Source organism: Cydia fagiglandana, chromosome 4 (assembly GCF_963556715.1).
Source record: "Cydia fagiglandana chromosome 4, ilCydFagi1.1, whole genome shotgun sequence".
In the NCBI taxonomy this organism is placed as follows: Eukaryota; Metazoa; Arthropoda; class Insecta; order Lepidoptera; family Tortricidae; genus Cydia; species Cydia fagiglandana.
In genome coordinates this window covers 18,670,306-18,690,536 of record NC_085935.1, presented here as the reverse complement: position 1 = coordinate 18,690,536, position 20,231 = coordinate 18,670,306, and the positions used below count along the sequence as shown (strand labels likewise).

Genomic DNA, 20,231 nt, shown 5'->3' with positions numbered 1-20,231 from the left:
ATGTAGGTAAAAGAGTTAGCTGAAGCCCCCTTTGTCGCGACGATAATAGATTTAATATCAAATGTAATATTCATATACATATTTATAGCTACATAAGAACACACAATAATTATAGTAATGATAGTAACCCGAGAAAGCAAGCTTACAACTTATTGTCTTATTAGAGTCTCTACTACAATAATTCCATCATTTCTCTCCCCCTCTTATTACTGATAACCAGATACAATGCTATAACAATTCAATGAACACATTCAATTCTTGTAGCACTGGTGTATGTTCAATGTAATATTTTGAAATAATCACATCCTAAGCCTTTCCACGGAGGCGGAGATGAGCAGACATGATACATTGATTTCCGTAGATATGTCCTGAGAAGAAAATCAGGTAAGCCCGTAGGTACAGTCGAAAGTTTTAATTTATGACCCATTTCGTACCTTGTCACAGTGACAATCAATAAAAAAGTATAGAGATCTCACACTATTGTTAAAGTGACAGGATAAAAAATGGGTCGTAAATTAAAACTTTCTACCGTACTCTAATGCTGAGTATCTCCGTCAACATGAATAGACGTCGTGAGAGAAAAATAATGCACATTATGCAACCAGAATTTGAGGTGTCGTTTTAAATTGTCAAACGATCCGAAATAACAGACAACAATCCGCCTCGACATGAATAAGAATGAAAGAATACATTAGTCAAATTACCGTGGGGAGAATGATAATGTCAACAAGATGCAGAATCACGGTAAATTTATTTTTTTAAATTTAATATACGGGGACTGCAATAACATCATTAACTTCCCTTATTTTTTTATTTATGTACAAAGTTACTGCATAACACATTAATTTTGTTGCTTTTTGATGTACCTATAGATTTACATCTGCCATCAGCTATTCTAGCCATATATCTATAATAATCAGATGGTTCTTTTTTTTCTTCGGTGATTATTTTGGATGATTTTTCACAGAGCACGAGCACCAGTTTGCGTCTCTGAAATAACCCTATACCGTCGTTTTTTAGCTTTGGTGTGAACTTAATTTGTGGCTGATTCGTTACAGTGGTTTTGAAGTATTTCCCTAGTTACTCTTTTTTAATTATTCGTGTACCTCTTGTTTTTCAGTGTATTCATGTATTTCACTATTTGTGCCAATAATGAACTTTAAGTTTAAGGTCTGTGGGATGTAAAACGCTTCTCTTAATGAAGTATGTACGGCACAACTAAATCTATATCATTTTCCACCTGCGTGGTATTTTTAAACGGCTGGAAATTACGTATTACGTAAATTGATTTTGGCTTAATGACCCATTACAAACTTCTGGTAATTGAATTATGAGTTAACGATTACTTACTGTATTTTTAAAGCCGCAGACGGATCATTTTCATTAATTTCCAATGACTTCGAAGATAAAAGTGATAATAATTATTATTTGCAATATCAAAATAACCTCGTCGAATATGACCGGCAATGTAATAAATGGAGTTGCTTCCGATATTATAGACTTTCCACATTCTGCATATTTGGCTATAGAGTGTAGCTCGAGTCGTGGAGAGGGTTACTTTTCGTGTGGCTCCTCTATAGTTAATCAAGCTGTTCTGTTGACTGCCGGGCATTGCGTCATCGGGTGTCATGAAAACGTCGACGCTTTTGCCATATTCGGACATGAAAAGAGAGACAAGGGAATGGTTGCAAATGTGTCGCATATCAAATTACATGAAGATCATTTCGAGGGTTCGTTGTCAAACGATATAGCTCTAGTGTTGTTAGAGAAAAATTTGAAGTTTAGTTCTGCCGTTAGAAGAGTGGCGTTAATGAGGCATCCACCAGACGTGGATGATGCTACTGTGGCTGGTTGGGGAAAAACAAATGTAAGTACAAACACCCCTTACTGGACATCGGTGGATCTTATTACAAAATGCATAAGGTCCACCTATGTACAGTTAACAGTGTGGACGTTGGTACCTATACCAAATTAGTACTACTCGTAATATCCTATAAAAAAGATAAATCTGATGATATGCTAACGTTGTATAAAGAAAAGCCGTAACCAGAATGACTGACTATATCTTGACTGAGCTCAATATAACAACAAGGGTATATAATTTGGTGTAAAGTTCTGTTTAACACACACAATCAAAAAACGTAGTGCCGTCAGAAAGGGTGAAAAAGAGTGGTGGGAACGTAGATATCCTTCCACAAATGAAGTCGACTTATTGTCGACATATCATTTCCACAAACGTCGCTATCAGAATCTGCTGATATAATAAATGGCATTTGCTCCAATAATTTGTAATCTTTATCAATACCATCAGGAGCAGTCGAACGACGTGTCTAACATCCTGATGAGCACAAAACAGAAAATTCTGTTTCCGTCGACGTGTACTTTTACCATGAATAACCCGGCTGGCACTTTCTGCGCCGATAGTAGGCCTGGAACGGGTATACCTGCAAGGTAGGTGTTGGGTCTCTATTGTTTCCCAAATAGTTTTAAGACATAATGTATTGTTTGTCCGAATTTTCGTTAGTCATAATTGGTTTTTCTCAGAAACGCGTAACTTTTCAGGATTGCCATAAAACAAACCTAACCTAACCTAACCTATCTATAGAATAACCTTAGGAAAATCCTGAAAAGTTAACGGTTTCAGTTTTATGACTAACGATAATATGACAAACAATACATTATGACTTAAAACTTTATGGGAAACAAAGGGACCCCGTAGGTGTTTGATCTGACTAACAAATTAATTTTTCATTTCTGGATATTTCTTTGGCTCTACAAACTAAATTGTTCACTTGTGTCGGTGATAGTGGTGGGAGTTTAATGGGCTTTATTTACTATATTACCTACTTATATATTCTACTTCTTACTATTATATTTTAACTGTTTTGTTAGTTATATTTGTACAGATATGTTAGTATTTAACTCAACACTTTAAAACCAAATTAGTCTTAAACTGAATTTAAACTGTTGTGGGACAAACTAGCATTGAATAATTTTACGGTTTAGACTCACTTAAATTAAAACCAAAAATATTAATCCGCGAAAAGATAACGTGCTAGTCAATCAGTGCTATTAATTCAGTAATATTTTTGGTTTTAATTAATATGGATTTTTGCAAGGTAACGCCTGATTCTATTCACTATTACTACTCAATTGTTTTTAATAACTCGCGCGACATGTTTGTTAAACTAGTGAGTCTAAACCGTTGTTCAATGTTAGTCTTAAACTTTCTTTTTTTAATTTCAATTGACGCTCATTTAATAAACGGAAAGATATTGGGAATGTAATGGTTATAGGGCACTGGTCCCACCGCGAGCTAGTAAGCTATGAGCTATCGGCTATAAACACGAACAAAAGATAAGCACTCCCGTGTAAATAAAAGAGACACGGTGATATTTATAGCTCACCGCTGGGCGAGTAATTATAAATATCGCCGTGTCTCTTTTATTTACACGGGAGTGCTTATCTTTTGTTCGTGTTTATAGCCGATAGCTCATAGCTTACTAGCTCGCGGTGGGACCAGTGCCATACATTGTCAATAATTAGGCAGGCATTGACATGGATTGTTTTGTACTGTTTTGTCTGAATTTTAAGGAAAATCTTATTCAATATTTATGATAATTCTGTACGTATCTAACAAGAGATTTTTTTACAGAGCTGATTCAGGCAACGCCATGATAGTTAATGACTTCATCCAGATAGGACTTGTCTCCTACATGGACCCCCAAATTTCTAAGAGGATCACTGTGTACTCCAACATCAGCTATTTTTACGATTGGATCAAATATAACGCTAGGAAATTATTTTGTAAAAGAAGAAATAGTAAATGCAAGTATGCTATGATATGATTTTATGGCTAGACCTCTTAAAAAGTGTCAATATGTATATAGACAGAAATACTCAACTCATTTAAATAGCTTGATTTGAAATAAATATTTGATTTAAAAACTTTTTCGTATTACTTATGGGTACAATGAAAAAACTGTAACTACGCAAGGAATAATATGGGTTATATGTAAGTAGCTGTAGCCGATTCGACTCATAAGCCTAGTTGGAATATTGCATTAAGACAAAAAAATGCTCATTTGTTTACCCTAATAGAGCTGCATAATAAAACATAGAAATGTACAGATTAAAAAGACGACACATTAAAATGGTTTATCAACTCAAAAGTACAAACATATTATGAAAAACCATCATAAAACACAACCTCGAAGAAATTAAAACTCGTAAAATTAAAACTGCACACTGCACGATTGATTATTCGCACGGAACTGACCTAATTAATTACGAAATAAAAATTTCTGATCTTAACCTACGGTCGTTAACATTCATTATAGCTGACAAAACCATGGTAGCACCATCCGCAATATTATTTATATCAATTAGTTCAACTTTAATACATCTAGTTACAACACGCAATATACTGAGAATAGCGGGTGGAGATAAAACCTCAATATACAAATATCCGCATTCTCTATTTCTTAAATTAGATTGTGGTGTTTATCCAAGATGTGGTGCCTCTGTTTTAACTCAAGATATTCTCTTAACTGCTGCGACATGTTTTGTCAACTGCAAAAAGCCATTAAATGATAAAGTTATGGAAGTAACAATGGGAGATGATTATGAAGAATTAGGACAAGTACGGAAAATAATAGATTTCATTGTACATGAAAAACATACAGGTGCTAAGCTTGCAAACGATATTGCTTTAGGCAAAGTAGATAGACCAATGAGGCTCGGTGATAACCTTCAGAGGATCATTTTAATGAAGACACCGCCTTCTTATGAATCCGCTTATGTTGCTGGATGGGGCGCAATAAATGTAAGTAGTGTTCGAGACAAGTACTTTTTTAACCCTTTTTTGTTTACAAAGAGGCAAAGTTGTTGTTTGACCGCTCGTGCTAATATTGATACCCGAGCAAGCGAAAGATTCCAAAATTTAATCTTGACCTTTGCCAGGGTTTCAAAGCACGAGGGTTAAACAAAATTTGACCCGAGTGAAACACAAAATTTTTCACCACACCAACCCGAAGAAAATTATTTTCTTCTATAGAAAATTACTATTATAGTAACTGTAAGGTATTAAACACAAAAAAAATAACAAAATAATGTTATTATATAGGTATGTATCATTCAAAATCATTATTTAAAAGTCAATTCAACCAGCAAACATAAGAAAACAACTCAAAATTTGCATTTGATTACTTTTCCCCACATGTGAATAAAATGCAACTTTGCTATCTTTGCTTTGCTTTTTGAACAATCAAGAGAGCCTTTATCAGTTGGTGTGGTGAATATGTAATTCCTATAAGTACAAAATGTAGTATGGCTTTGACTTTACGCGGAGAAGCAGAGTGGGTCATTCAAATAATTATGTGATTGTTTTTAATGTACAATATTGTTTTATGCACTTTACACTTATATATTTGATTGGGTACACATCGACAGCAAGATAAATGTAACTAACACCATAGAAATTGCGGCCACTTGTCTTCAACTTCTATATTGCACCACTAAAAATAGTTACATTTTAAATTTATTAGGATAAGGAAGAACCCAGCAATTACCTGAAGCACATGCGCCAACATTTGGTAAACATCGAGGAATGTCATAAAGTATTTGGCCCCAATCGTATTGCTGAAGGGACCTTCTGTATGGAAGACGAAAACAGTCGGGCATTTCAGTAAGTTTTTACCCAATTTAGTTTATATATCAATAACACAAATTATGTCAAAATAGAAAATGTTGTCGAAAAAAGCTTAGGTGTCGCAATGCATATTATTTTGCCTAAATTACTCATGATATTAGTGTTCATCACACAAATAAATGCCTTTACTGGGATTCGAACCCAGGACCATCGGCTTCGCAGGCAGGGTCACTACCCACTAGGCCAGACCGGTTTTTGAGACGTAACTGATTTGTCAAATAAAACATTTTGAAAATTGGATTCAAAACCTGACTGTAATATCTAGTTAGAAGTTATATATTTTTAATTTCTTCCAGAGGAGACACCGGCGCAGCACTCGTGGTTAACAACTATATTCAGATCGGCCTTGTCTCCTGGGGTCACATGAAAAAATCGTACAGCAAGATAATTTACACCAATATTAGTTACCACTTCGATTGGATAAACGAGACTGCTAGAAATCTATATTGTAGGAATAGTTAGAATGGTGTTCACTAATAAACCAAATAAGAAGTAAACCACTACAATTACCCTTACCCATAAGGGTTAACAGCGTAGTTCAATATTATGATGGATTAAATAAATATTGAAAAAGTTACAATTAAGTTGACTATAGTACTTTCCGCAAAAAAGCTTAGAGGATATAACCAAACGAAGACGCCTTGTCTGTAAATTTCATTGATTTCACTCATAATATTCACATTCATACGTAGATATTGGAGCGAAAATCAAACAACTAACTGCCGAAAAAAGTGAAATATACTTTTATTTCTGACTGTATTTTTTCTCATTTGCATGTCTAAAAATATTTATAATTCTTAGAAACCTTTCTAATCTTAACTCGAATGTTTAATGGCTCCTCTACACGATGGGCCAGCGCCGGCCATTCCAAGGGACGCAGCCATGCGGTAGAATGAGATAGCAATATCACTTGCTCCCTCTAACGCATAAATGCGTCCCTTGGAGGCGCTGGCCCATCGTGTAGACGTAGAGGAGCCATAAGATATTTCATCGATGAGTTCCATTTGCTACCTATCGACCGCATCATCAGATCAGATTAGCATATTGTTACATTGTCATCGGAATTACTGAAGTACCTACTCCAAAATTCAACTTAACCAGACACCATAAAGTGATTTAAGTACTTAAACCTTTCCTTACAATGATCTAGTGGCCGAGCCCAATATAGTAGCAGAAACGAAAGCCTCAAAACTCCGATGGCTCGGGCACGTGGTCCGTATGGGTGAAGATCGAGCGGTTTGGAGAGCGTACTCGGGCCGTCCGGATGGTCGACGACCGGTTGGGCGTCCTAGGTATCGCTGGTGCGATGAGGTCGTGAAAGATCTGAACGAGCTCGGTGCCGTCGATTGGACAGAAACGGCGCTAGACAGAGAAGCAAGCTTCCTTAGTGTCAGAGGCCAAGATCTACTTCGGGTCGCTGCGCCACGGCAGTAAGTAAGTAAGTAAAAATTTCCTTGTAGCAATTCGTCCCGTTGTCTCAGCCAATGATAAGAGTGAGTGAACATGGCAGTGAAGAAAAATAAAATATAAATAAATAGAAAGAAAAGTTAGACCAAGAAAAGTCTGCAACGATTTTGATAGCGTAAGCAGTGCAAGTGATATTTATACGTCATAGTTTCATTGAAGTTTGACGTTTAATATAACTCTTGCAGTGCGTGTGTTATCCAAATCGTTGCAGACTTATCTTGGCCTAACTCTATATAAATCAATAGACACAGTAATTTTCACTTATTCCCCGTACAAAACCAAATTACATGCGTTATCTGTGCCACACAATATGACAACCTATTTTACTGAAATGTCAGAAACCATCGGTCAAACTAAGCGTCAACAAATATCATCTTAATCAAAATGTTTTGAAAACTAAAACAGCTATACTCGTACAGTAACTAAAATTATAGTTATTATAACAAGATAATTCACAATTTAAGCAATAAATACCATATCTTTCCCTAAGTAGATATTCCTCCAAAAATGAGTGCTTTTTTACCTCTTCAAGTAGTAGCCCTGTTACTTAAGCTCTGTTGGATTATAGTTCCCGTCCTCCTATTCCTGTGCCTTGCGGGCTCCTACATATTATGGCAGATGAACGGATACGAGGAAAGACTACAAGATAAAGTAAACGATATCGTCACCGCCTTCCTCATGTACTAACGTCAGCCGTTCTCATGGCAACCGGTTTGTTATGGCAACAACGATCAAACGATGGCTACAGACGAGGAAAAATTGAAGTTGGCAAAACTCCTGCAAGGCTTAGAAGTGCCAGAAGTGAAATTAACAGAGAGGTGTAGAGATATAGTCAATTTGTTCCACAAAAAGTTTGACAAAGAGGTTGAGGAGGAGGAGATGAGAGACCGGGTTACCAGAGAGACGGAAACATTTGACGAGAATCCGTATAAGGTTGACAAAGGATTGCTGGAAGAAAATGAGAGAAAACTGCGAGAACTGCTTGCCATGGGAAAACGGTTAGTATCGTAATATAGTCAAATACAAACTAGTGGTTTAATCCTTTGAATGCTATGTCTATCAATAACACACCAGTGTATACCGTATCGGAATTCACGAAGGTACATAATATCCTTTGTTCTCCGTCTGCCTAAAACGGATTGTGCCTATGTAGCTCTCAAGTCTAAATCGCACATGACATAAAACGTCAAGTTCCTAATTATCAACATGCCATTATAGCTTTTGTACTAAAGGGTATTAAGACTAAATGGCTGTTAAGCTACATCGCATTACGACTAACACGCATTAGGACAACAGCGGTATTATTACTATGCCACTTAAAGATTTAGGTAAGTGCTCGAAACAGGCAGTCCACTATATAGACAAACAGCAGAAATGACCTATCGCCCCTGAAAGTTGAAGTTTAGGCAAAACGCGAGTATGTCACTTAGAGAATTAGGCACGAGCTCTAAACAGCCGGTCCACTATACAGACAAACAGCGAAACGGCCAGCAAGCTAGATAGTCTTTATGCCCCTAAAGATTGAAGTTTAGGCATAACGCGACATAGGCACTATCCGTTTTAGGCAGACGGAGAACAAAGGCATAATATTACACGTCTTTATGTAATTTTGACGGGTAAACATTGGCAGTCAAAGGTCGACGGTAAATATTCTTAGGTTTTAAATCGCCTATCATTGCAAAACTCACTAGGAAATTCATCAGTCCTCTTGTACGATTTGAGAAAGCCTATGTCCGTAGGAGAGTAGCTAGATCAGTGCCCCAAACGCGTTAGTTCCGCGTAGCATTATTCCCGATCGCATTTTTCCCCATTCGCGTTAGTTCCGCGTAGCATTATCCCGGTCGCTTTTGGGGCACTGATCTAGTTACTCCCGTAGGACAGCGTATTTAAATAGGCTGAAACCGGCGGTGTAGGTTAGATGATCATTACTATCATTAGATTTGAATTATTTCCACTCTAGAAGGAAAGGACAGATTTCATTTAATCCTTGGTAGTTGGTACCTACTAATTCAATATATTTTTATAAAAGTATGTAGTTTACCGATAGGTGTATATGTGTTTTTTCGAGCTACATATGTTTGTGTGTTGTATTAAACACTTTAAAAAAGAAAAACTGACGTAATATTTCAATCATAAAAATAAACTACGTTAAATCATCTTTTAATTCCAAAAATAAATGATAAAAATAAAATATTTGTATACAGTAAAGCCATTGGTACAATAAACAATAAAATATTACTTACATATTTACAGGGCCAAAAAAGAATTTAAAGAAAGCGTTCTTTCTGGAGCAGATCCCAAGCGACCGTGGCGTACCCATACCAGCAAAGAAAAGTTACTCCGCATCGACAACGAACTCAAGCGCCATCATGAAGTGGGCTCCCAAGCTATAGCACCCATGACTGACGGTGATATGAGGGACCTCGTCAAAGAATGCCAGGAGGAAACCCAACTTTCTGCTAAGATCTCAGCTGAAAGACTTAGAGATACAGTCGATACGGCAAAGAGAAATCTACCCAATTTTCAATACAGGAAGATTGATAATGGCACAGCTACTGCCATCTTACCAGAGGCACATGAACCTTCTTCAACTCAAGATATAACTAATCTGATAAACTAAGTTGTTTGGATTATAATATTACATTTGAAATATTTCGGTCTTAAAACGTGTGCATGCTTGGATTGCTTATTTTATTTATTATCCACGTACGGTCAACCATGAAAGTGGTCTACCACTTTTCGACTCTACCAATCAGATGATAGAGTCGAAAAGTGGTCGACCACTTTCTTGGCTGACTGTACCTGTCTAGTCGTAATCTTCAACTTACGCTTTATTGAACCAGAGAAAATGAATTTAAAAATAAACATTTTGACAAGTCAGTTTTTTCGTTTTCTATATTTCTCTCTTTTTTTTTAATAATTGTGAGTAATATCAAAATGATAACATTCAGTAAAGTCCAAATAAACCTTAGAAAAATAAATTGGTTGTTTTGCAAATTAAAACAAAACCTAAGTTAATGTAAGTAGGTTAACATTATAGTCAAGGCCAATGAAAACTGTATCCACAAGTTTCTTTTATTATTTATGAATTATGATAATAATTAGGTACTTATTTATACTTAATTTAAAAGTAAGATCTGGCAAAAAATTAATTTTTTGTACAAGCTTTTATCGCTGACTGTACTTTACCACAGGTAACTAATAGTCATCGAGACAAGTCTAGAAACCCCAAACACAATTAGGTTTTGTTGTTTTATCACAGAGTTTCTATGGCTACCTCCTGTCTCCATCATCAGATCAGCTCGATGGTACCATAATAATGCATTGTCACCCGACTTACATAATGTATGCAAATTTTCAGCTTCATTGGAAGTCGGGTGTGTCATTTGCAAGATTTGACCCGTACATTGCTAGCGAAGTTAATAAAAAGCTTGTAACAAACAACGTTTCCATTGCTTTTGAATGCACTATAAAGTGCGAACCGTACTGACATGTATGTGGCTTTATGAGATCCAGTGCGACATGGGAATGCAGTTAATAAGTGATGTCGAGGCATTTTAATATGAGGCGGTCTTAATTAATAGTTGCCTCGACGCGGAGACACGCGGGGCATTTCCTCAATAGCCGTGTCCCGCCGATAAAAATATTTAGAAGGTGTATTTTATCTCCGTACCACTCCCAAATATCAAGTAACATCAGAAATGGATTCTGACAAGAAAGAATTATGGGGAGTTTCCGGAATTATCTGAAATTATGATGGGATTTGGAATGACCCGAAAATATGAATAATGACCTAAAAATAATAGGTATGAATATATAAAACCTTAAGCAATTAATTACTTTTAAAATTAAAGAAGATGTTTTAAGAAAAAAAAATCTAAGTAGGTATATAATATATTAATTTTAGTGCATAGGCCTACCTATGTAAGGTATCTTGTATACTGTAGGGCCGGGTGTCGCTTATAATTATGTTGACGTTGTTAACACAATTTAACCGTTCTATAATTTTAAAGATCTCAAATTGATGTTGAATTTTTCGTCGTTTCGTTATGAGCTGCCTGTAATGAGTATTTTAAAGCTTCTCATCAAAGATCGCTTCTGCACAGAAAACTAAAATTGCAGAATATTGACCAATATATACAATATGTTTATGTAGGGTACAAAACATTACGTACACCCGATTATTTTATAACTAATTCAACCACGGATCTATATAGGATCCCATTAGCATTGTTACTTTTTTGCTAATCGAAATGTGCTTATATCGATCAAGACAGGTGATCAGAGTAAACTAGGAATATGGTCAGAAAGCATCAAACTAGAGGAGTGTCTTACTTATTGCTTTTCGTGACGTCGGCATTATTAATATCATCCAAATGACGTGGCCAATTTCGCAATGAAAATGAGATACAATCCTTGTATTTCTCAAACAGCTTAGGTACGATGACAGATGTCCGTATTCCGATCTCCATACAATTTATAATCTTAAAACAATCTTGCAAAACTGTATTGAGATGACATCTATATATATATAGATGTCATCTCAATACAGTTTTGCAAGATTGTTTTATATATATAGATGTCTATATATATATAGATGTCATCTCAATACAGTTTTGCAAGATTGTTTTAAGATTATAAATTGTATGGAGATCGGAATACGGACATCTGTCATCGTACCTAAGCTGTTTGAGAAATACAAGGATTGTATCTCATTTTCATTGCGAAGTATATATATATACTCACCCAACCTGATCCGGGATACATCCATTTACCCGGGTGATTTCAACTTGCTTCAACTTCACTTCAAAAGACACATAAACTTCTGTATTCCACTGTAAGTAGTGTACAGCCTGTGTCATTAAGGACCGTTTTGGAATATTTTATTATTTTATTATTTATATTTTTTTTTTGTTTTGCAATTTATAATTGCAATTTATAATCTTAAAACAATCTTGCAAAACTGTATTGAGATGACATCTATATATATATAGATGTCATCTCAATACAGTTTTGCAAGATTGTTTTAAGATTATAAATTGTATGGAGATCGGAATACGGACATCTGTCATCGTACCTAAGCTGTTTGAGAAATACAAGGATTGTATCTCATTTTCATTGCGAAGTATATATATATACTCACCCAACCTGATCCGGGATACATCCATTTACCCGGGTGATTTCAACTTGCTTCAACTTCACTTCAAAAGACACATAAACTTCTGTATTCCACTGTAAGTAGTGTACAGCCTGTGTCATTAAGGACCGTTTTGGAATATTTTTCACAAGTTTTATCCCTCTTTTGAACGCTTTTCTGCTGCATTAATCTTTTGCTGGGATTGTTTGATAACTGGAGATAGGGTAACAGCACCAGTGGCCAGCCAGGGACCAGTGGTCAGCCTTTTGAGTCGTTTATTGGTCATAAATATCTGGTATATTCGTTTAAACAAATCGCGATTACTCAAATAGGAGCTTTGATTTCTTATTGGTTAATACGTCACACGACAGGTGCGGTGAGGGAACGGGGGGAAGAAATATACTCGTTCATACAGGTGCTGTTTGTCGACGAGTGCAAAAGTGTCATGTCCGCCATATTTTTTTCCGCACGTGGTGTTCTCTTAACAGGCAAGAAAAACTATGTTTTAATGTTATAAGTTATTATTTTTGTTAATGATTGGTTTGATTATTAGTTTATCTATTAAATTGGATTATGTTTTGATGAAAATATCAATATTTCACTTATAAATTGAGGGGGCTGGCCACTGGACAACACTTTTTTCCAAAAAATCCAGTGTTCAGCCCCCCACGGCTGACCTTTGGGTTATTCGTTTATTTTATTATTTTCGAGCCAATGCGACCGTTAGGACCGTTAAATTTACATTTTAAAATTTAGTTAGGCATGCCCTAGCCAATTTTAAGTAAAATCCAGTAGTCAGCCGCATTTGAAATTACGTTATAATGCGGCTGACCACTGGAACTTCTTCACTTCACTTCGCGGATCCAATACTCAGCCATTGACGTTGCTTGGTACGTTGCCGCCAAAAATAAGTCCACATTTTTAAACCCTATCTCATTGAAATAAGGTTCAAAAGTGTATACATATTTATGACGTTAACTATATACATAACTATCACTTTGCTTTTTCCTGGTAGGTATAAGACTTTGTTTATTAATAAAAAAAAATAATGATAATCAAAAAATTATAATGATAATCATATTGTTGGTTATGTTATAAATATAAGTGATTTTGATCAAATCTTTATGAATATTATAAAGGCTGAGTACTGGGTACACAGAGGCTGCTGACTGGATTTTGGAGGCTGACTACTGGAGAAAAGTGCCACTTTTTGTTTAAACTAAATTAGAGATATTATAAAGAGGATTGTTATTTTTTTAAATATTTTGTTTTAAAATTATGATAAACAATTGATCTAACTATGTCATTTGTTTAATTATCCGAGTAATCCTGTAGAAATGCCGAACTTTCAAACTTAAAAAAGTCGTTATAAGGCTGACTACTGGTGCCTTTACCCTACCACTGATTGGAGTTTTATCCTGTTTTGTTCGAGACTTTCTTTCGAAATGTTTGCGTAATTAGTGAACGTTTTCTTCTTTATTTTCAATCGACATTTAAAGGAATAATAATTAGGATCTCGTTCTTGGAAACAACCTTATCTTAATTTTTTGTAAGCAAAATACTTGTTTTACTGCGATTTCAGTGCAAATGTGGTCAGTGGGTCATCTCATCAAAAATCCCTCCTACCAGCACCCTCGAAATTTTCCGTCAACTACATCTTTTCTGGTTGTCATTTGTTAAAAAGTAACAAAGCAATCGTTAAAGACTGTGAGAGACTGAGCTAAGATAGAAAAGAATGTCAACTTTGTGTGCCTTCTTTGTGATGGTTGTCTGAATAATGTTGTGGTAAAGGTCTAGGTCTATTATGTTTCTCTAGTCTCTGCCCGGATCTTTGCGTGCTCAGAAAAAGGCTGTAGATATCCTCCTTATCCCATTTATTGAGTTCCGTAATAACTCCAGCCTATGTCTTAATCTAGATTATAATATGTAGTACCTACTATGTTAAATATCAGGCAGTCTATTCAGCTTCTTGATGAAAAAATCTATTATTTTGCTACCTTTAACATTTATATTGATACCTAAAGGATGACTTACGCTAGACCGGGCCGAGGCGTCCGAAATGTCATTTTCTATACGACTGATCGGTGATCACGTGGTGCTTTCCATAGAAAACGAAGCACTGGAAGCTCCGGCCCGGCCACGGCCCGGTTTAACCCGAGTCATTCTTAACTAACGTTTCATTGGAAAATTAGGCCGTAAGCCGTTAATACCTAAAGCATTAAACAAAGATTAAATTCGTACATTACCATTAAAAGATTAAAACTTGAGGCAGATGAGCCATGTTAATTAGAAAGTTCTTGCAAAGAGCTCAATATCTGATCTGAAATTAGTTGCAAACTTCCTTTCCTAAAATAAGTACGCAATGTACGTTCGTATGTTCTTAAATAAAACAGGTGTATGGAAACTCATTTAAACATCGGCCTCTTATTAAGATTCATTGCTAAATTCAACCAAGACAGATATATAATAAAAACTGGTAGTATTTCAAAGCATTCGTAATCTTGTTTTATATTTATTCATATAAATAGGTACATTATGTTTCCCATTCGTTTCGTATCGATACCGGATGCTCAATTAGCCCTACCGTTGTGCCAACCATTCGATTCAACTAAAAAATACGTACCCAACTTGATCAAAGACGTTTCCTGCGTTTACAAAACGTTTATACGGAAGTTGGCAATCTTTGTAACTTCCTCGTCTCCGTTTTTGCAGGAAATATATTATTTTCCCAGGTGCTTTTATGGAGTAATAAGCTTTTAGTCAGCCATGATTAATGCGTTAATTGAATTACTACCCGCCATCTTATATTATGTGTACTTTAAATTACATGTATACACGTGCGCGTTACGCGAAAACAGGCTTAACGTACTAACAAATTAAATTACTTAGAATGAAAATATTTTAATTATGTTTTTTACAAGTAAATACGATACATGAATGGTATATAAAGTTTTAAGTTTTCGATTAAAGCAAAATGGCTGTCCCTCTAACGCGCAAGGAAACGAAAGTCAATGCATCAACAATGATATAGACATTTGCAGCATCGATACAGTTGACAGTAAAAGTGACATTCCATTTCCAACTGCAGCTGCAATACTGTTCATTTTACTATGGAAACGCGTCGCTGTCATTGTCAATTTCCATAGAAAATGAACAGTATTGCAGCTGCAGTTGGAAATGGAATGTCAATTTAATATCGCGCTGCAATACTGCCGACTGCATTTCTGCACGAAACGTCAAATTATAATGTCGCGTTGCAAATGTTGCAATACTGCAACAGTATTGCTGGTGTAGTGACAATCCGAATGGTACCCTAACGTATTGTGCTAGATTTCGACTCACACGTGCTCATATTCTATTTTAAGCACGTGAAACTAAAGTAAGTTATGACAGCCGTATTAATTGTGACAGGATCCGTTTGTTATCCCCTCGTTAAACGGTGGCGTGACGGAGCAAATACGGATTACCGACATTTATAAGGTTTCGAGCATTGTACACACGAGTATGGAAATAACTAGCTGGAGTTGAGGCTATTTTTATTTATACCGTAAAACGGGGTGAGTAGGTTTCGCGGGGAGAGTTGGGTTATGAATGGGGAGTTAAGGTTTGAGACGGGGGTGAGAAGGGATTTTAAGGCTACTGCTACAAAAATAATGTATTCCAATTTAAAATGGGGCTATAGTAATACGCACAATAAAAAAAAAATCGATCCAACAATCTTCCAAAATCACCTTTGTATGAAAAACCCTATCACCCCAAATACGAGGCACTACGGGGTGAGGTGGGTTTTCCTCTTTATCGTCAAAGTTATAAATGGAACTACCCAAAATAAAATACAAACTAAAATACAAAGGTCCGAACCACTTATTATATACACCATTCAGTTATCACATGTAAAAATAAAATTTTATCGAGGTTTGAAAGTCAAATTTCACTCAACTCACCCCATTTTACGGTACTTGGAGCGATCACAAACAGATATAAAACTAAACTCACATTGTTAAATACATAACTGGCTGCAAAGTATCTATACCTATAGTAGGTACTAGGGTATACTCCCAGTACTGAGTTTGTATGGCGAGAACCGGGAAATCACAGTACCGGACTGTGTTTGTATAGAAAACCAGTACCGGGAGCACTCCCTAGTAGGTACCCGGAATAAAAAAAGGCATTTTTATTTTATTTATATTATTTATTTTATAACGTACCTATGAGCCAGACCAAGTTAACTCTGCATCGCACTTGTCTTATTCGTTTTCGTCATGGGCTAACCTATGATGATGATGATGGTATCCTTTTATCCCTCATCAGGTTCTCAGAAAGGGATTTCCATATTTTGCGGTCCAGCCAACTGGGGCAGCCTCCTTTTCCACTGTGCGCCTCCAGGTGGGCGACCTTGCCCCCCTTTTCGGGAATTTTTCAAGTCAGCCCTTGTTTGGATAGGTGGTTGTTTGGCCTATTCCGCAGAAGTATCTATCTAGCTAAAGGGTTTTGTATTCCCATAGTCTAATAATATATTGGAAATGGTCCTTGGCCAGTAGGGGGTTAACCTATTATAATCAGATGAAGCTTTAAATTAACTAATATTGGTGCCCAAGGAGATCATAAATGTTTGTTAAACTAATTATAGAACGCTCCGAAAAACCCCAGCCTTACTAATTAAATGCTCGTCCCTCATCCAGCAATTAATTTACGGTGGATGTCTGACCTGCTCGAGTTAATAGATTAATAATTGATGCGACCGCCCTTTTCATGTCAGTTGGGATTATAAGTAGTAGCTGGTTAAGGGTTTTAAATCATAATTCATAGCTTTTCAGCGTGCGACAAAAAATGGCAGCATAAAGGGGCCCACTGATTAACAGTTCGCCGGACGGTATCGGCCTGTCAGTTAGAACAAAATTTTGACAGCTCCGAACAACTGACAGGCAGATACCGTCCGGTGGACTGTTAATCAGTGGGCCCCTTAAGAATAGTTACATAACAAACAAAATTTTTCACTACTAAACATTTTTTTATTAGCCTATAGGAGTGTTCCACTGCTGGGCAAAGGCCTCCCCTAAGCTCTTTCCCGCCATTTGGTCCTATCCGCTGCACTACTAAGAATTAATTGTAAAATAATTTTTAAGAAAAAAAAACCGACTTCTATGGGGCCCGGTGAAAAATTATGGTAGATGGTGCACTATGTAGAAAAGGAGGTAAAACCAGTACTTTCTAGTAGCATTTCGTTTCCGTAAGGGTCGTAGTTCTAGCCTAACCTAACCCACTTCTCTGATTGCAGTTCGGTTCTGTGAGGATCGTAGTTCGAACCTAATCAAACCCACTTTTCTAGTAGCATTTCGTTTCTGTAAAGCCCGCAGTGCTAACCAAACCTAACCCACTTTTGTTTGGTCTGTGAGGATCGCAGTTCAAACCTAACCTAACCTACTTAACGGCACATGCCGTGCTGTGTACGGGGGTATGAGCGGGAGGGGTTTGTCATCATCATACTATATACCTACATTTTATGGTAGGTAATCATAGCGGTTTATTTAGTTTAGGTATCATAGTGATTTTCCGGGTCAAGGTCCAGGTCTCTGAGTCCGAGTCCGGGTCTGAGTCTGGGTCCGAGTCCGGGTACGAGTCCGGGTCCCAGTCCAAGTCAAAATCGAAATTCGAAATCACCAAACGTGTACTATGCGTCGTTGAAGAGTTCTGTTCTGATCATCATCAGCAGTTCCACTTCATCAAATGCGACAGTTTTTAATGTAAATGCTTGATTTTATGATGAAAATACAGAAAATTCTATACGTATGCCTTTAAGATTTGAGGAGTTCCCTCGATTCCTTATGGATCCCATCATCAGAACTCGAGCTTGACAGAAATGTGGCTTAAAAACTAAACTTGCTTAGCAAACATAACGAAGAGGACAAATCGCCAAACGTGAACTATGCGTCGTTGAAGAGTTCCGTTCTGATAATCATCAGCAGTTCCACTCCATCAAATGCGACAGTTTTGAATGAAAATGCTTGATTTTCTGATGAAAATACAAAAACCTCTATACGCATGCCATTAAAATGTGAGGAGTTCCCTCGACTTCTCATGGATCCCATCATCTGAACTCAAGCTTGACAAAAATGTTGCTTAAAAACTTAACTTGCTTAACAAACATTACGAAGAGGACAAATCGCCAAAGGTGAACTATGCGTCGTTGAAGAGTTCCGTTCTGATCATCATCAGCAGTTCCACTTAATCAAATGTCACGTTTTTGAATATATATGCTTGATTTGTTGATAAAAACACAAAAATCACTATATGTATGCCTTTAAGATTTGAGGAGTTCCGTCGATTCCTCATGGATCCCATCATCAGAACTGGATTTTGACAAAAACGGGACCAATCTGTATGCATATACATGCAATCAAAAAAAGAATTTTTAAAATCGGTCCAGTAATGACGGAGATATGGAGTAACAAACATAAAGAATAAAAGAAATAAAAATAAAAATAAAATAATTTTTAAGAAAAAAAAACCGACTTCTTTGGGGGCCGGTGAAAGATTATTGTAGATAGTACACTATGTAGAAACGGAGGTAAAACCACCCACTTTTCTACTAGCATTTCGCTTCTGTAATGGCTCCTCTACAGGATGGGCCAACGCCGGCCACTCCAAGGGACGCAGCCTTGCGGTAGAATGAGATAGCAATATTACTTGCTCCCTCTAACGCATAAATGCGTCCCTTGGAGTGGCCGGCGTTGGCCCATCGTGTAGAGGAGCCATAAGGGTCGTAGTTCTAGCCTAACCTAACCCACTTCTCAGATAGCAGTTCGGTTCTGTGAGGATCGCAGTTCGAACCTAATCAAACCCACTTTTCAAGTTGCATTCCGTTTCTGTAAGGCTCGCAGTTTCAACCTAACCTAACCCTTGTTCGGTTCTGTGAGGATCGCAGTTCAAACCTAACCTAACCCACTTAATGGCGCATGCGGTGCGGTGTACGGGGGTTTAAGCGGGAGGGGTTAGTAAGATTGGCATCATCATACTTTATACCTACATTTTATGGTAGGTAATCATAGTGGTTTATTTAGTTAAGGTATCATAGTGGTTTTCCGGGCCAAGGTCCGGGTCCGAGTCCGGGTCCGAGTCCGAGTCCGAGTCCGGGTCCGAGTCCGGGTCCGAGCCCGGGTCCGAGTCCAGGTCCGAGTCCGGGTCCGAGTCCGGGTCCGAGTCCGGGTCCGAGTCCGGGTCCGAGTCTGGGTCCGTGTCCGGGTCCGGGGCCGGGTCCGTGTCCGTGTCCGGATCCCAGACCGGATCCGAGTCCGGTTCCCAGACCGGATCCGAGTCCGGTTCCAAGTCAGGATCCGACTCCGGGTCCGAGTCCGGGTCCGAATCTGGATCCGAGTCCAGGTCCGGGTCCGGGTATGAGTCCGAGTCCGGGTCCCAGTCCAAGTCAAAATCGAAATTCGTTATCACCAGACGTGTACCATGCGTCGTTGAAGAGTTCTGTTCTGGTCACCATCAGCAGTTCCACTTCATCAAATGCGACAGTTTTTAATGTAAATGCTTGATTTTATGATGAAAATACAGAAAATTCTATACGTATGCCTTTAAGATTTGAGGAGTTCCCTCGATTCCTTATGGATCCCATCATCAGAACTCGAGCTTGACAAAAGTGTGGCTTAAAAACTTTACTTGCTTAACGAACATAACGAAGAGGAAAAATCGCCAAACGTGAACTTTGCGTAGTTGAAGAGTTCTGTTCTGATCATCATCAGCAGTTCCACTTCATCAGATGCGACAGTTTTTAATGAAAATGCTTGATTTTCTGATGTAAATACAAAAATCTCTATACGCATGCCTTTAAGATTTGAGGAGTTCCCTTGATTCCTCATGGATCCCATCATCAGAACTCGAGCTTGACAAAAATGTGGCTTAAAAACTTAA

General features: G+C 37.3%; 3 protein-coding genes across 3 annotated transcripts; all 3 read left to right on the top strand.

Moving 5' to 3' along the window:
- The first annotated feature begins 1,352 nt into the window (after positions 1-1,352).
- On the top strand, positions 1,353-3,928 carry LOC134664182 (hypodermin-B-like). The gene is made up of 3 exons (XM_063520770.1): positions 1,353-1,867; positions 2,312-2,451; positions 3,656-3,928. Exons 1-3 carry the CDS (start codon positions 1,394-1,396, stop codon positions 3,846-3,848), a joined length of 807 nt encoding a protein of 268 aa, XP_063376840.1. The 5' UTR covers positions 1,353-1,393; the 3' UTR covers positions 3,849-3,928.
- A 634-nt stretch (positions 3,929-4,562) lies between these two features.
- On the top strand, positions 4,563-6,190 carry LOC134664181 (trypsin eta-like). The gene is made up of 3 exons (XM_063520769.1): positions 4,563-4,825; positions 5,547-5,686; positions 6,007-6,190. Exons 1-3 carry the CDS (start codon positions 4,601-4,603, stop codon positions 6,170-6,172), a joined length of 531 nt encoding a protein of 176 aa, XP_063376839.1. The 5' UTR covers positions 4,563-4,600; the 3' UTR covers positions 6,173-6,190.
- A 1,344-nt stretch (positions 6,191-7,534) lies between these two features.
- On the top strand, positions 7,535-9,868 carry LOC134664180 (uncharacterized). Its single transcript, XM_063520768.1, has 2 exons — positions 7,535-8,175; positions 9,431-9,868. Exons 1-2 carry the CDS (start codon positions 7,916-7,918, stop codon positions 9,795-9,797), a joined length of 627 nt encoding a protein of 208 aa, XP_063376838.1. The 5' UTR covers positions 7,535-7,915; the 3' UTR covers positions 9,798-9,868.
- Positions 9,869-20,231: the final 10,363 nt, after the last annotated feature.